The 17,053-nt window shown below is 39.6% G+C and overlaps 3 protein-coding genes across 4 annotated transcripts; 1 reads left to right on the forward strand and 2 right to left on the reverse strand.

Moving 5' to 3' along the window:
- Positions 1–1,187: 1,187 nt before the first annotated feature.
- Positions 1,188–4,291, reverse strand: camk2n1a (calcium/calmodulin dependent protein kinase II inhibitor 1a). Its single transcript, XM_079341783.1, has 2 exons — positions 3,533–4,291; positions 1,188–2,800 (listed from the first exon to the last, which is right to left on the reverse strand). The coding sequence occupies exons 1-2, from the start codon at positions 3,699–3,701 to the stop codon at positions 2,727–2,729; spliced, it is 243 nt and encodes an 80-aa protein (XP_079197909.1). The 5' UTR covers positions 3,702–4,291; the 3' UTR covers positions 1,188–2,726.
- A 1,227-nt stretch (positions 4,292–5,518) lies between these two features.
- Positions 5,519–10,815, reverse strand: LOC306822021 (trypsin). Of its 2 annotated transcripts, none has more exons than XM_079340718.1 (6): positions 10,738–10,815; positions 10,449–10,654; positions 9,353–9,512; positions 8,081–8,222; positions 7,423–7,692; positions 5,519–6,093 (listed from the first exon to the last, which is right to left on the reverse strand). In XM_079340718.1, the coding sequence occupies exons 2-6, from the start codon at positions 10,504–10,506 to the stop codon at positions 5,923–5,925; spliced, it is 801 nt and encodes a 266-aa protein (XP_079196844.1). In that variant the 5' UTR covers positions 10,507–10,654; positions 10,738–10,815; the 3' UTR covers positions 5,519–5,922. The 2 variants fall into 2 exon arrangements, with proteins under 2 accessions (XP_079196844.1, XP_079196843.1); XM_079340717.1 differs by having other exon boundaries at positions 7,423–7,695.
- A 3,353-nt stretch (positions 10,816–14,168) lies between these two features.
- On the forward strand, positions 14,169–16,957 carry LOC306823081 (trypsin-3-like; the record flags this gene model as incomplete). Its single annotated transcript, XM_079342446.1, has 6 exons — positions 14,169–14,226; positions 14,885–14,965; positions 15,151–15,301; positions 15,508–15,649; positions 15,959–16,216; positions 16,805–16,957. Exons 2-6 carry the CDS (start codon positions 14,905–14,907, stop codon positions 16,955–16,957), a joined length of 765 nt encoding a protein of 254 aa, XP_079198572.1. The 5' UTR covers positions 14,169–14,226; positions 14,885–14,904.
- Between the last annotated feature and the right edge of the window lie 96 nt (positions 16,958–17,053).

Here is a 17,053-nt window from a genome sequence, read left to right on the forward strand (position 1 = left end):
GAAAATCCTCTCTTCCTTTCAAAGCTCTACTAAAGGTGACACATGCTTGTAATTGATATTCCACCTTCTATGAGTCACAGTTGTAGCTGTCATCAGAGTAGTTGTGATTTACTACAGTCTGAGTGCAAAATCATGAAATGTAGTGAATAGAAAAGTTTCAAGAGTGATGGGTACAAAGCTCTAAACAAAACACCTTTAAATTAAAACACTGATAACTATTGCAAATCTGTTTTTGTGATGTTGTCCAACCCTTCTATATTTTGACTATGTGGAGATATTATCTGAACATGTATTAAGACTGATCAGACCATGGTTCAATCGCATCATACAACATTTTGTATGAAAGCAAGCTCCTCAAACACAGACCATTACTACCTAAATGTAACGTCCACTCTCTCTCTCTCTTTGTGAGGGGGAAACACCGTTACTGCAGTGGGCGCCATCGTCATGGTTGACTGCCGTCTTGGAAGAAGGGACTATTTTGTCAGGATAATGCGGTCACACACTGAGTGAATAGGGGGTCTTGAGAGTAGAAGGCACAGATAAGAGAATGGAGAACATTCCATTAAAGATAGCGATGTTATCAAGTCGGGGTTTGGGGAAGACTATTCTGCAATGAAACTCCCCCCCCACCGCAGCACCCATCGAGTTAAAGGTGCATCTGTTACCATGGTACCCAGCCTAGGCAGCCTCTCTACATGTCTGTCAAGATTGGGCAGGTAGAGATACAGGCAACGCTAGTCTTGCCTCTTGCCTGCAGTTGGAGCTGAAACGGACATGTGGGCTTCTTGGAGTGTGGCGTTGTGCGTTTTCTGCATGCATGTGTTCCCAACAGTCAGGGGTTTAGGACGCTGTATGCAGACAGAGAATCGTCACACGACATGAATCATTTAGTTACCACAGCAGAGTTGGAAATGTCACGTCTCATCAGTGTTTCTCATGCATCAGTTGCACTGCACTGTTTACATCTCAGAGAATCAAAAAAAAGGGAGGACTTGATAAAAGAGAGGAGCTGAGATTTTAGATGCAAACAGACATTTATTGCATTGGGAAGCAGTGGTGTACATTTTCCCCCCACAGAATCATTTGCAATACTGTAGCACTTCACAAGATTGTAGTCTGTTGTGCGGTTGTCCAATCCTCTCAGGACAAAATGTGGATTTCAGATTCTTCAAAGAATTATATGCTTGTCTTCTTTTCTCCATCTCTATCACCCTCTATTTCTGATCTTTCCAAGGACTGGGATGCTACTTTTCCAAACAGTGGAAAATGCTGACTTGACCTTCCTTGGCAGACAGATAGTTAATCCAATAACAACAAAAGAAAACTGTACAAGGAACATATCCAAAAGTCAGTCTGCTATATGCCATTATCTATCTCATACAAAACTATACTTCTGTGCTTTTGCTACAGTTTTAAACAATTTCAAACAAAAAAAGCAACATCAGGTACGGCATTCCTTACTGTAAACCACAATCAATACTAAACAGTAAAGAGTACTTTGTCATAATCTTTATTACAAGATATTTGACCACTGTACAAATCAGTGTGAATCGTACAGTACAATGCAGAGTTAAGACTGTTTCTTGAGGTTCGTCATTCAAAGCTGTATACGAGGTGCTTCAAGAATACACAAGAGTTTCAGAACTTCTGCCGTGCATGCATGATTTCAATATTTTGCCATGCATGAGTTGGTAATCAGTGTTTTTAAGAAAGAGCCCTAAAAATTGGCAACCCAACAAAACGAGTATTGTAAGAGGAAATGTAGAAAGCACAAAATTAAAGAACAATTTGTCCGGTTACAGTATATCCCCTCATGAGATTTGGCACACACGATAATGCACAATGCAATATAAATAGTTTATCAATAGGGTGTGTACAGTCAGGTTACAGTATCAACCAATCCAGGTGAAAGCCTGGGAAGCGTACAAACAGGTGGGAGGTACACGGTATATAAGACTTGTAAGCTGCAAAGTATAGTAACAAAAAACACTCGGACAACATCGCGAATCATTAAGATAAAATAATATCACTCTCATTCACTCCCTTGTTTCTCAACATACGAAAACAAAACACTTCCTCAAGCCTTTAGTCACAGCAGAAAGCATATTCCAAAAGATCAATAAATAAAGTCATCAACACAGAACAATTTACAGCCTCCCACTTTGTGCAAGAAAATATGGGCTACCTTTTCCATATTTACAAACTCAGATATTCATTTGCCCTCGATCAAAAATGAAGAGCAGATAGAATGGTACCATCGGTTTTGATTGATAAGATATAGGAGAGAAGTATGTGCTTTAGTTTTATATCAGATTTATTTGTGTTTCCTGTCCCTGATTTCTGCATTTCAACAGCATCACCTCCTCCTTTCTTCACCTTGACCCCCCCCCCCCCCACCGGTCGTATCTTGCGTTTGGACATATGGCGAACAACCCTGAAATCAGAGTTGTGTTTGCGTGAGTGTATGTGTCTGTGTGTGTGTGGGAGGGGGTCCACCTGGGGGGGGGGGGGGGGGGGTCTCCTCTTGCTGCCATCTCCCACCCCTGCCAGCGTGTGTCATCTGGATGGCCATGACTGACTGGGAGAGGAGGGCGTGGAAGTGCTGCTTGCTGCCACATGAGAGAGAAAGTGCTTATATACAGTGTCTTTGGATTAAAACTGGTAAATATCGCCATACAAAATTTCAATAGAGTCTTTTGGGGGTCGTCTGAGAGCCGAACTCTCTAAGCATCGGCCGGGGTCTTCTCTGTCCCATTTTTCAGTGCTTCGTCGTCGCCATTCTCATCCTCAATCACAACTGTGGATGACAAGGGGAGAGAGACAGTTAAAGGGGGGGGGGAGCTCTTCTTGGTATGGCGTCTTTAAAATTCACCATCGACTGACAGCAGGGCATGAAAGCCCTAAACCATTAGCACTGCGCTGTCTGAGTAGAGGCGATGGGTGCATGCATGAGAGAGTAAAAGCATGGGGAAAGAGACATAAACATGAGCATGATCCTCTGTCTGCATGTGTGCGAGAGAGTAATTAACATTCAGAACGTTTATTTTTTTATTTCTGCATGTCTTCTTGCCTTGCAGCTACAGAGGCAGGTCTGCCTGTTTGCCTATGTTGTGTCTGTGCTCTACTGTGTGTGCATGTATGTGCGACCACAAGTGAGGCTGACATTTTCAAAGAATGCAAATTAAAAGCTAAAATAGCATGAATTCACCATGCAAAGAAAGATATGATAATACAGCATATACATTCCAACAATTCAATGAAGAGGTGACACTGTTGAGCAGCATTCAGAAAGCGTTTAACAGCACGCACTGCGCATACAAGTTGTGTTGCAATGCGAATAGAATATTTAAAAACTAATACATCCCCCACACACACATGCAAACAGATCACAGAGGCTCTGCAAAGGACCGTGTCCAGGCAAAGGTGCAGCCTATCTGGCTCCGCAGACATCCTTAATTAAGGTGGTATCCAATGTGCGCATTCAACACATCACCATGCGAAGAAATAAAAAGGTTAATTCGATAATTACCCCGTTTGCTCCTGCCTATTTGCCCAAGTTTGGGCGGACGTTTATTCTGTGAGCCATTGAAGAAGTTGTTGGTGTCTTGGAGACGACAGGTAAAGGAAAGGTGTCCCTCGTCGCCCTCATTTCCATAATGACTCATTTTTTCTTCGTTGAAAGGTAGCACTTCCGACATTTCCAAATGCGTCTTTATCACTAAAAGCGCACGAAGTGAAATGTCGAGCGAGTCACCAAGCTTGAACTCGGCCGTCTACAACAAACAACAGAGGAGGGCGAAAAAAAAGAACACAATGCTATCCGCTGACACGATCTAGCCCTTTCTGTTTACCCCGAAGACACGTGTCTGTCTCCGTAGGTACGCGACAGAAATCAAACTAAATGAAAATGTATTCAATTTCCTCGCTCGTGTAGCTTCGGCAACATTATCTTTAAAAATATATATCCAGAGAGTTTCCTCTGTCTCCGTGCGTATTGCTTCGGAAATGGAGGCGCACGTACAACAGAGTCGTGGAGCGCTTGCTGGTTTCGAGCGGCTGAACCCGTCGCACGGAAAATCTGAGGAAGAAATGCAAATTGAGGAACGATGCAAAACACGGATTCCGGGGAGACCTGGCAAAGGGAGCTACACGGGGGTTTTCTGGCGCAGCCTAGAGAAGCTTCCAGTTATAGTCGACTGTGGTGGTGATAACGCTCCACTCTCCGGGATCTAGATGCAATCAAACAGTGGCGATTCTATAGGCTGATCAAACATGGCACGCTGATGTGGGCTGAGACAGGGCATTTGGGGGGAAAGACGCAGTTTACGCACCACCACTCGACGCTTTAGAGACGTCAAATGTTTCAACTTGTTTTACAATTTGGCATGTTTGCACATGCGTTTGGTCGAAAGGATTGTGAGCATGTTATGTGTCCAAAGGGTGTGACCTCACCGTAGGATGGCAGTGTTTTCATAGGCTGAGATGTGACTTTTGGCCCCATGGCGCTTCCAGCGTCAGTGCTGGGGGCCTATGCTGTTTTTGCACTGTAATTTCCAGAGGGCCATTTACACAGTTGGAATGGAACTGAAAGTTTCAGTGATCTTCTCCGGATCTGAGACTTTGTTATTGAATCGCCTGGATATTTATTGTGTTATATGGAAAAGCTTTTTTTAAATTATCTATCATTGCTCCAGATATGGTGATCCTCCAGGTTAAATGATGCATATTCCACTCTATACTTTCATTTATTTAATAATGAGTCATACTAGACAGATTCATAGTAGACACAATGATGATTCATACTAAACAAATCATCCCTGTCCTCACATCTAAGGCCCCAGTTTGAGAACATTTCGGTGTTCAGTTATCAAAAGAATAAAGTTACCTGACCACAGATGGACCACATGTTTACTCTGTTAAATGAAGCCCCCCTGGGGTTGTTTTTATTGAAACAAATTATCTTTGTGGTTACCGCCCATCACAACATACTGTTTACAGGAATCTCTCTTCTCCAGGAACAAAAGCGAGATCTTACAAAAGAGAAACACGGTGAGTGATGAAGGAGGTATTAAATCTTGACACAAGCTAACCTTTCTCAGAGGAACTTTACCAAATACCATTAGACAGACAATGACATGAAATGTGATCCTGCCACAGAATTAACTTTAGAATGCTGACTATTCACAGTGGCAGTGCAGTCATGACACACCTCCTCCCTGCAGACACACAGAAACTGTGATTTTATCAGAGTCTCACCTTTCATATCTGAACATCTCAATCTCAGTTTAACACATTGTTTATCAGCCTGTGATTATTGTCAACTCAATTTGTTATATTAATTCTTTAAACCTACACAAACCCACCTTTATTGAATAACAGACATACAAAGGGAAGTGTTGTTTTTCCATCAAAACAATCTCTTCTGACATATTATTCAGAGTTGCATGGCATTTTACTTAAACACTTTTTTAGACAAAATGTTTATGTCGGACTTCAATGTGAAGGTGAAGGGGGAAACACATTTTCAGAATCCTTTAAGGAGAAAAATTGGAAAATAAAATTACTAAATTAACTTCTTTGTCCTCTTCAGCTAAGCATACATGTGCAATATTTAATCTCCAATTCCCCAGTGCCAAGCATGTTCTGAATCAGGATATCTGTAGGATATTTATCACAAGTTATAGCTTTACATTACTGGATGTATATTTAGGGTACAGTCGGCTTAAAGTACCCTCTGTAGTAAGTCCAACAATGACTCTAGCTGCCAGAGATGGACATTTATTGCTGGTGAATGTAAAAAACAAGATGCATCATTATTGTATTGGTACACTAAACATTATCGGAATAGCAGGGGTTTGGAAAACTAGAAAAATAGTCCTTCATCAAAACAAGTATATGCCATCTTTATTATCTTCTTCATCAGTATCTGGTACAGCGATAGTGCGAGCGGTAGATGGTTTGGTCAATCCATCGGCGAAATTTGGACACTGCCGTGTAGACTCCTGGAAACTTAGCATTACCACAGCCGTTGCCCCAGGAGACAACACCATAGACACGCCCCCCACACAGCAGAGGCCCCCCAGAGTCTCCCTGCAAGAACGAGACCACACCCGAACCAGCTATCATGTCACATGAACCTTATGAAACAAAGACGTTTTTCATAGTTAATTGTATCATTGTTTAGTGTTCTCTGGTGCTGGTCTTACAAGATACATTAATATATGCTTATTTATGATAGTTTACAACTTTGATGTCTCAGACATTTTATCATCATTGGGTAACCTTTATTGTGAAACAGGCAAAAATGAGTAGAATGGTAAATTTTGAATTAAATCTCAAGACTCGACTTTGACATAGCCACTTCAGTATAATCAAACTAAAAGGATTTAATTTCTCCAAATAAGCTGAAACTCAATAATAGTCCTGATGTTAAAGATAAGTTCAAATATCATCAAAGCGGTTTTGACGAGTTTCCCCACGTACAGAAGATATTAGTCCTCATTGCAGCGGTTGTGGGAATGAATGTGACCACAGCTCTTCACTATATGTCACCCCCCACTCTATCCTCCTGATATCTCCTACCTCTTCAGCTGTCTTATTTAATAGAGAAATGCTGTTAAAGCAACTTTGACTTTCATGTGGATTCATTACATCTTAGAGTCACATGTGCTTGCATGTGATTTAATCACAAATGTAAGAGGTTACACATTTGATAGAAATGTGGTTCATGGTTTGGATCTCTGGGGCCATTTTTGAATGAAAAAAAAAATCTACACAAAAATGGTCAACAAAAACTGAAACAGTCTTGAACAGATCACAGACTGGTTGGATTTATTAAATTGTAAGCTCTCCCTGCCACAAAGTTGCCTACTGCAGGGTTAAATATAGCACATTTTAATTAGTCATTCAGCTCTTTACCTGAGGCAGAATGTAGCCTACTGGTATATCACACGTTAAATTACATGTTATGTTCTTCTGTCACCAAATATTCGAGCAAAAGATTATTTCTTGATATAAACAACATTCAAATCATACGATATTGGCAGTGGCTACAAATGACAATACTTTAAATTTAAAACAAGGTTTTCAGTCCTGATGCTATTTCAGGCTTATTTGATCTCTGTTGTAACTATCAGAACTCCTGAGGGTTGACTGCCACATGTGCTTAATAAAAGTTTATAGCTGAATCAACACTAACATGATGAACTACATGGGGAGATGAGCTTCCCAAAACTGTTATTGTATCGCATTGTTACAAGCTGATGAAAAGAAGACAACCCTGTGCTATCTGATACACACATTGAGAATCAGAGCTGCTTCCTTTGATCATTTATTATTTCTAAATTTAATCACTTTGCAAAGATCAAATGATAACTTTGGAGGAAAAAAGGTGTCAGACTGGACAGTGGGTGTACAAACCTTGCATGCATCTTTTCCTCCAGTCCTGTAGCCAGCACAGATCATGTTTGCTGTGATGTTTCCGTTAAATGACTCGCTGCTGTTACACCTTGCACTCGAAACAATCGGTACAGTCACAGTTCTAAGGGTAAAGGGGGCCAGGCCTCCACCTGCGTTGTTGTTGTAGCCCCACCCAGACACCCGACAAACCAAGCCTTCGACCACTCCTGTCCCCTGCTTGGGCAGAGGTGCCAGAGACACATATCGGTTCAGGACCATGGGAGCTCGCAACTGCTAATCAAAGGACAGTTTCAGAGTCGCAATATGCAAAGAAAAAACATAGTACAACACTCTTGTTATCGCTAACAGATCTAATCCCCTCTTTCACAACTGCCCACCAGAAAATGAAAACCAAAGACAATTTCCCACATCGTAGACATAAGTTCTATTCTTTTCTACTCTATATCAGCATCTCATGAACCAACTAATTAGACCCCCTCACCTCTATACATTTTGTTTTTTGGTCATCTGTATGGTACCTGTCCTGCTACAAAAATCACAAATTCTACAAATCTGCTCAGGGTCAGAATATTTGCACAATGAATTAACAGCATGTATCAACAAAGTAAACATATGAAACTGTTGGGTATGACAACAATAGGGATGAAGTCTGCAGTACCTTAATGAGCATGATGTCAGCATTGTTGGTGCTCTCATTGTAGAGTGGATGAGTGACCAGCCTGTGGGGTTTAGCATACTGCTCAGTGCCCTCGAAGGAATTCACAATGTAGTCGCCCGCAACGATCATCATGTGCTCTGCCCTAAAAGAAATCAACATTTAGTTTCACTTCACATTTTTATCATACACTAAAACTGTATAGATCACAGCCAAACCATTTAATGTTTTATCATATTTCCAAAGGGAGAAAGAGGAGACAAAATGAGCACACAACAGGATGCCAAAGTCACAGCGCAGAGTGAACACGTGCAGACATAAGGAAACAATGGCTTACTGTGTGCAGACCGAGCTGGAACAGTATTAGAGAATTGTGGCCAATTTCCTGGGTCACATCAAGATCACACTTTACCCTTGCACACACAAGTCGATGTTGTGCCAAGGTCAGCTGACTCGACCACATCTGTGTTCTGTTTGACTTCCAAGTGACCTGTAGACTGTATACTCTGCATCATGATCAAGTGGCATCATTTTGAGGTTAGCTACTCATAGTGAAGTGGATGTTTGCTTTAAGGCATCTGCTTGAACCATCTGCTCTCACTATAAAATCATGCCAAGTGAGCTACTACATACTGACTTCTACATAGTTCACTACAGCAGAGGAATATCAGTGCCTGTGCAAGTGTTACAAAAATGGTTTGAGCTGTCTGGTCAGGGATTTATAACAAAAGTTGTTTAAATCAGTATTGTCAAGAGGCAGATCTGTCCTCAAACCTTCTACTATTTAAAAGTGAGGACTCTACAAAAAGTGTTGTAGAACAAGACAAAGATAGTCATTCTATGTAGCTGCTCTGTTAGACACAGTGGTGCTTTGAGCTAAATGCTACATTGATATCTGTATGCATTTGGGACATTTTAAACTACCATTATTACTGTTAACTTGATGAATGAATAGTTTTGGAAATCCAAACTCCATTTTGAAGTAGTCACACAAAATGTTTTGTGAATTAGATAGATAGATAGATAGATAGATAGATAGATAGATAGATAGATAGATAGATAGATAGATAGATAGATAGATAGATAATACACTGAGCACCTTTTAAGTCTTAAAACACTAGGGACTGACCAGCCCTACAACAATTTCATCTTTGGAACCCCACTGCTAGCATGCAGTACACACTTCATGTTAAAATCATGTAACCTTCCCAACACCATGATATTAATGATCTCAACAATTTCAGCAAGAAGGACCACACACTTGATTATTCTTACCCAATGTTACAGTGCGCTGCAGTCAGCACCCAGTATCTGTGAACCAATGATCCACCACAGAAGTGTTGACCCCTGCTGCTCTGCAGTGACACAATGTATCTGATGGAGTTTGGTGCAGCAATGTGTCCACCTACAATACGGCCCTGCATGAGTACACGGCCTGGGTATAAACAATAACATAAGCAGATGCTTTTATAGATTCCTAAAGATGTTTTTTGTCTTTCACCTGAAAAGTCCATTCAGTTCCATTGCCTGGTAAAGCAATAATCGAGAGGACAAAACAAACATTTTCCCCATTATGTAGAAAAAAAAATGTTTCAAAAGCTCCCCATGGTATGAATTTCAGACTCTTAAAAAGTCCATCTCATAAAATATGAAATGTCTTTCAGTGAACAAAAGGGATACATAAAAGAGTGAGGCCCTCTTAATCCCCCCTTCAAATCCATTGACTCAGCCTAACAATTAGTGGTTTCCTGTCACCTGGGACGCCACCATGTAATGAAGGTAATCCAATATAACCTGACCTTTGAGTGTCACCACCTCACTATGGACTCTGAAACATAAGAGAGGGTCTCTTTATGACTCTCTTATGCAATAGCTCAACTGTATAATAGCCTCAGGTGAGAAAAAGTGGTGGAAACAGTATAGATTCACTCATGGAAGTATGTACATGTTATGGTTATAATAATGGCTGGAAAGTATTAGGAATAGCTTTACATTTTGACAAGAATCATTATTTGCTTCTTGTTAAAGTCTTGTTCTAAAGATCCATACAAATGACTATAGTCACATTTTTGAGGGGGTTATTTTCCAGACAAGTTGCCAGGAAACTAGTTTAATTTCAAGTAAGTTTTTGTTTCATGATGACTAAAGAATAAAGATATATAACATGCAAAGACTAATTTGGTTACCTATGGAAGGAACCAGGTGTTATTTTTTCCTCCGTTCAAATTCTTTTTGCTAAGCTATGCTTCATGTTTACCGCACAAATACACAAATACATATACATATATGTGTATATATACATGTATATATACATGTATACATGTATAGATGTTAAGGTTCATTTAAGAGAAGGTTGAAAAGTTGTACTCACTTTGGACTGTTGTGAGGTCCAGAAGCACACAACATAAACCCACTAGCAAGCTCCTCATAGCTGTAGAGGCCGCTCTTCTACACCATACTAAACAAATGCATTCAGACGACCAGAGTCCTCAGCTCCTGTCTGTCTGTCCAGCATTGGGCATCCCCTCCTTTCAGGAAAAACTAGGACTCACAACAACCTTTATCCTCCAGTTTCCTCTGAGAAAAAAAAAGTTTTTGATTTAATCCTTGACCATGACATGAAGCATTGATTGAAACGAAAAAGGAGCCACAAAGTTCACCTTCAGAATCTTTCCAGCACCCCTCCTTTTCTCTCTGCCATCCCAGCACTCATGGCCCTCCTGACTTGATGAGAGGGCTTTTCACTGTTGCTATGGTAACACAGGGTACTGTGCCGAACAAGTTCATCTATACTGTATCAGCACGCTCTGTCTGTGTCATCATCCAGGCTTATCCGTGCTGAAATGTTTCAACAGCATTCTGTGTTGGTGTGTATGTGTGTTTGTCTGTGTGTATGTGTGTGTCCATCTTTGTTTCGAGCTGAGGTATTGAGGGGTATTTTACGCACAAGTTTTCCTTTGTGTGTGTATTAGCCATGAGTCATGACTGAATCTGTTTCTGCAAAGATAATAACTCTCTATTACCACACTGATCATCACCATTAATATTATCATCTTCTTCATCATTACTCTTTTGGCGAGTCAGCATCCTCTGCAGCATGTGAGGAGAATCTTGCCTGACCTCCTCGTGTCCCACATTTAGAGCAAGCTGAATAATTGATGCTTCACCCGGTAGAGCAGGAGAGACGGCTTTGTGTGGCCTCCTGTTGTCAGGTATTTCCTGGACCAACACACACCTGTCTTCATTCACAATCACCTTCAAATAAATCTTATCAGTTGTTTTTGTAACTGAAGCCAGTCAGTATTAATTGTTGTTTCAACAGGCAGACATTTTTTCTCTCTCTTTCACAAAGATAGATTTGTTTAGTGTCTTTATACCAGGTTATGCATTACTATTTTGTTCAACTGAGACAATTAACCGAAATCAAGTCATTTCTTTCTTCTGCCAACTTGGAAAAGTAATCAATACATTTATTTCTCCCAGGCTCAAGGACTGTAATGAAATTTACTCAGGCATTAGTAAGCATAATATGCAAAGACTGCAGTTCATTCAAAACACTGCTGCCAACCCTTTTTTTTAAATGTAGAAAGAGAAGTGAACATACAACACCTGTCCTCTCATCTCCTCCTCACTGGCTACATATGAGTTTTAGAATTGATTTTGAAATCATACTGATCTTTTCAAATTTTAAATAGCGGGGCTCCAGCCTTTATCTGTGATGTGATAACTCTTTATGAGTCTGGCTGTTGCATGCAATCCCAAAACTACATGACATTTTTTGTCACTTTTTACGTGACAAAAAGTGACTGAGCCATTGCAGTGTGAGGCTCACAGCTTTGAAACTCCTTGCCTGAAGATCTCAGGAAGGGAAATTATGTATCCACTTTTTAAAACTCACTCTTTAAACTTTTTTAGAGATTTAAATGAAACAAATATTTTGTCGCTGTTGGCTGTTTGCGAGGCTTACTTCTTTACCATTTTGTTTAAATTGATTTATATGCCAAATTTATTTTACGTCATTATGTACCCGTTTATTTGTTTTTATACATTTATTTTACTAATTGTCTACTTGTGTATTTTTTCAAAGTTTTAATTGTAAAGCACTTTTTAACTTGTTTTTTAAACTGCAATGGCATCATTTTCACCTTTTTGTTTGATCTTCCACAATTTTGTACTGTGTAGGCTGATCTGGATAAATTATGTAGATGTGATGAGCATAGTCTGCTATCTCTATTGTCATTTTTCTAAAGGAATAATTCAATATTTTGAGAGGTCAATATAGACTCTTTGCTTTAAAATATTTAAATGAAATGGGTTCTAATCTCATGTTGTTTACAACAGGAAGTAGGCTACTATAAGACCTAAAATTTTAGGGCAAGCAAGTACCCACAAGCCCAAACTTGTAATCTAAAATTAAACAGTTTTTCATCTTAGCGTCAAAGGTTTTGATTTCAGATAGGTTTGTTGACTTTAGATCACAAACATGGCTGCTTACTTTTACAGGTTAAAGATAATATAAGACAAACTGTTTCTCTGGCTAAACTGTCGATCAGAAATAATGTTTGTCAACTGTTGTGTTAGTTAAGATAACTACTATTAGGGCAGTTTCTGAGTTCTCTCTAATGTCAGTGAATGTGTAAGACTGACAGCAGTGATCTGTGAGGTCGTTGTACTTGTACCTGTACCTGTTACAATGACAATAAAGATTCATTCATTCATTTATTCATAAGCCTGTCACTTACTCCAAGTGCCTATGATAGTATTCAATGCACATTATGTGTGTGTGTGTGTGTGTGTGTGCGTGTGTGTGTGTGTGTGAGAAAGAGAGAGGCAGTGTGTGTGTGTGTTTGGTTGTTCGAGGTTGTGTGTATGTTAGCGGAACAAGGCTGGAGTAAGGTATAAGTAAGGTTTGTATACAGTAGCCTGTGTTAAGTTTGTGAAATAAACCCCATTTAAACTGGATATCGTCATGTTAGCAGGATCCTAGCAGGTTTGCTGAGCAAACTGTTTTCTGTGCTAACTTTTTTTAAAGCCAGTTGTTTCTTAAGCCTTATTTTTCCTAAACTATTAATTCTTATTTATTATTCTTGTTGTTTCTTACGCTAACCAGCTTTCTAAGGTACAATAACAAGTAGAAACTGTTTGGAAAACGGTTTACAACTGTGAATCAAGATTAGATTCTAACTAGTTCACATTCCCTCCTCAGAGGAAATCACATTTCAGCACATGTTCAGTTCTGTGAAAGGTATCCCTCTTATTATATCTCTGTCTTTCTCTCTCAACTACACACACACACACACACACACACACACACACACACACACACACACACACACACACACACACACACACACACACACACACACACACACACACACACACACACACACACACACACACACACACACACACACACAAAGGCATCCTCTTTTGTGAACACTGCTTTGCACCTGTAGCAGAGCATATAGCTGACTATCACCTTTCGACCTATGTGTTGAAACGGCACCTTGGGGAAAGCAGACTGTAAGGAAGCAAGTCACAATTGAAACACCCCTATGGGAAAATAACATGCTGGGAACTCAAGTTCTCACAGGCCACATTTGATATTGATTGAACATTACTTTGATTGTCTCGTGTTGTGACATAACAGTGCTGCTACAAATGTAATGCATGGCTGACACTAAGACTTATTTCAAATAAAGGCATTTATGCAATAAGTAGATGAAGTGGGGAATAAAAGGAATATAAGGTGATATCTGAAATAAATGTTTAATTGCCAGACATCAAACAATCTTTTGTCCAGCCCTCTGTAACATTACTGAATACATCAACCACATGTCTGCCAAGGCTTCCCATCATTTTTCTTGACTTTGTCTCGACTATCAGACAAAGACTGAATCTTTGACAACAAAGACCATAGAGGCATTGTGAAAGCGAAGGCCACTGTTTTTTTTGTTCTGGGTCACACTCTCAGCTTTCCTTGGGTATACTGTATGATGGAAAATAGAAGAGAACAATGAGAGCAGCAGGTATGGTTTCAGTATAAAAGGATGGAGATTTCTCCAGCATTCTGTGTGTCTGGGTGTGAATTAATTGTGTGAGGGTGTGTGTGGATGCTGGAATTGAACATTTTTCAACTTGACTCGAAGGTGAGGGAGCATTGTTGCAATTTAATAAAATATGATTTTGTTTGATTGCATTGATTTGAAGGGTTATGAATTTTTTACAAGCTGTAACACCAACGTCAGAGAATCAGTTATTTCTATTGGAAGTAAATCAGTGATTTATTTAACCAGGCAATACAACAATGTTTTTCCTGTTTATACACACTTTATGTAAACACTATATGTATAAATGTAATCTAAACCAGAAAGATTATCTCAGTTGTAGAAATGATATCTCTCTGCAAATGTAATGTGAACAATTCAGACTACATGGGATAAGATTAGTTTCTGGTGAGGACAACCTCTTAATGATGGATCTTAATGCATTATATCTGTACCTGTATGAATTGATATGGACATTTGTGTCAGAAATAAAGAAAAATAAAGGGAAGTAAATGACAATGAATAATCACTTGCTTTGTGATCAGACATAAAGCCTCAGCGCAAATCTATCCTACTGGAAAAGAAAGAAAACCTTGATTTGTACGTCAGTGAATGCTTTTGTAAAATAATGTTATTCTTTTGAATATGAAATTTAGCAGTACATGATGTTTTCATAAATGGTGATAATTTCAATATTTTAAAAAAAGAAAATAATGTTTTTAAATCATTACATTTGACAGCTTTCCTTTCAATGTTAAAGGAGAGATCATAGCTTCTGAGATGACTCTGGCTCCAGTATATCACCTCTCCCTGCTCCTCCTGCTTATTGTAAACCTAACAGGTGAGGCACCATTGCATCTGAGATTCACATTACACAGCTACTGTCTTTTTTTATCTTAGAAACACAACTGATCTTATCAACATCTAGCTCAATTTAACCAACAAGCCACAACATTATTTTGTTTTATGGTTCAAGGCATTTTTTAAAACAATAAAAAAAAACATAATACTGTCCTCTGATCGTAGGTGTGTACGGGAAAAGAATCATTGGGGGTTCAGAGGTATCCCCCAACTCCATAAAGTTTCAGGCCTCCCTCAAGTTCAGAAACTACCACTTCTGTGGAGGCACCCTGGTCCACCCACAGTGGGTGGTGTCTGCTGCCCACTGCTGGAGACCGTAAGTTACTGCGGTTTACACCTGAGGCACTCTCAAGGGTAGATTTACTAAACACCCACAGAGACACGAGGTCTGTGTCAAAAACTTGTCAAAGAACAATTCTTAGAAGAAGCCTTTGTTAAACAATGAGACCATATAATAGGTATGTAATTTATATTTGACCAATGTTCACTTTGCTAATCTGGTCCTTTATTGTGATCTTTTAGGGCTAACCTGATCAAAGTGGTCCTGGGCCAGCACAACATTTGGAAGTTGGAGGGCTTTGAGCAGGAGTTCGATGTTTCCTTGGTCATTAGACACAACCAGTACAAAGCCTGGACATTTGACAATGACATTATGCTGCTGAAGGTGAGAGATGATTGTGGAATGACACAGATAAGCTTTCCAACATTTAATCACTTGGCCGAGTCTTGACCTGCCAATGACACACTGACACAATACTGACAAAGCCTTCAAACTTGTCATCTTTTATAGCACAAGTTAACAAAAACCTTCAATGTAATGTACATGTACTGATCTTGTATCTTTTATTATGGTCACTTTCATTCAATGTTTTTTAAGCCATATACAATCACTAGGCCAGACAGCAGAGTGGTCATTCAATAACTTTAATAGAACATAATGTGCCTGACTGAAAGATCCTTCTCTGTGGTTTAGTTGGACCGTCCAGCTGTCATCAATGCCATGGTGGAGCCAATCTCTCTGCCAGATTCATTCTCACAGTATTTGGATGACAGCGCCCAATGCACGGTGAGCGGCTGGGGTGTGACCATGCTCAACAGCTACATGTTGTCACCTGTTCTCAGGTCTGTGGATGTATACATCTTCCCCTCCTGCTGGCGCTACTACAACTTCAGGAGCACACAGAACATGGTGTGTGCTGGCTCTGTCAATGGAGGGAAAGACGCCTGTCAGGTGAGGCACCTAGATGTGATCTGATAATCAAAAAGTTACAGTTTAAGTGTAAGAGAGTCTTAAAATGATAATCACTGCTGATGTTTAACTGTAAAACGGAAATTGTCAAATGTAAAAGTTAGAATTATTTGGCTTTCATGTTGACATTACAACAGTGAGGTTGTAACAGTATTTCAATGGTTCAATATTCTTAGAAGGCCAATTATCCCAGCATCAAAATTCAAACCAAATGCTGAAATTAGCTAGTCATAAACTTGAACATGTGCTGGACATGAACATGAGAGAGATATTATTCAGTAAACACTGGTTAATGAGATCGGACCTGAGTGCCAGAAAAACCTAAGCAATGTTAAAAATTATATTAAAAAATGATGCTCTGTAAAGCTACGAGAAAAATGATATTTTAATGCTAATACTCTCCCGATTCAGCCATTAAAGAATTTGGGATTTTTGCTGCTTCAAATCCTTTTATACGAATAATATTCTAAGATGTGAATACACACAAGAAATCAGATCTGTCCAGCCCTCATTTTACATTAAAATGTGTCATATAACCAAACTTTTAGCTGTGTGTTTTTTCATTCACAGGGCGACTCAGGAGGACCTCTTGTTTGTGACGGTAAGTTTGAGGGTATTGTGTCATGGGGCATTGGCTGTGCCTTTGCTCACTTCCCCGGTGTCTACACCAAGGTCAGGAACTACCTCAGCTGGATCGACAGTGTTATCCAGTCAAACAAATAAAAGAGACTCTGAACAATTCTCTCCTTAGACTCCACTTTGGTGGAGATTTAAATGGATCCTGATGGACTTAAAAGCCTAAATTTACGTTTTAATGTT

The sequence above is a fragment of the Symphodus melops genome (assembly GCF_947650265.1).
Source record: "Symphodus melops genome assembly, chromosome: 4".
Taxonomy (NCBI): domain Eukaryota; kingdom Metazoa; phylum Chordata; class Actinopteri; order Labriformes; family Labridae; genus Symphodus; species Symphodus melops.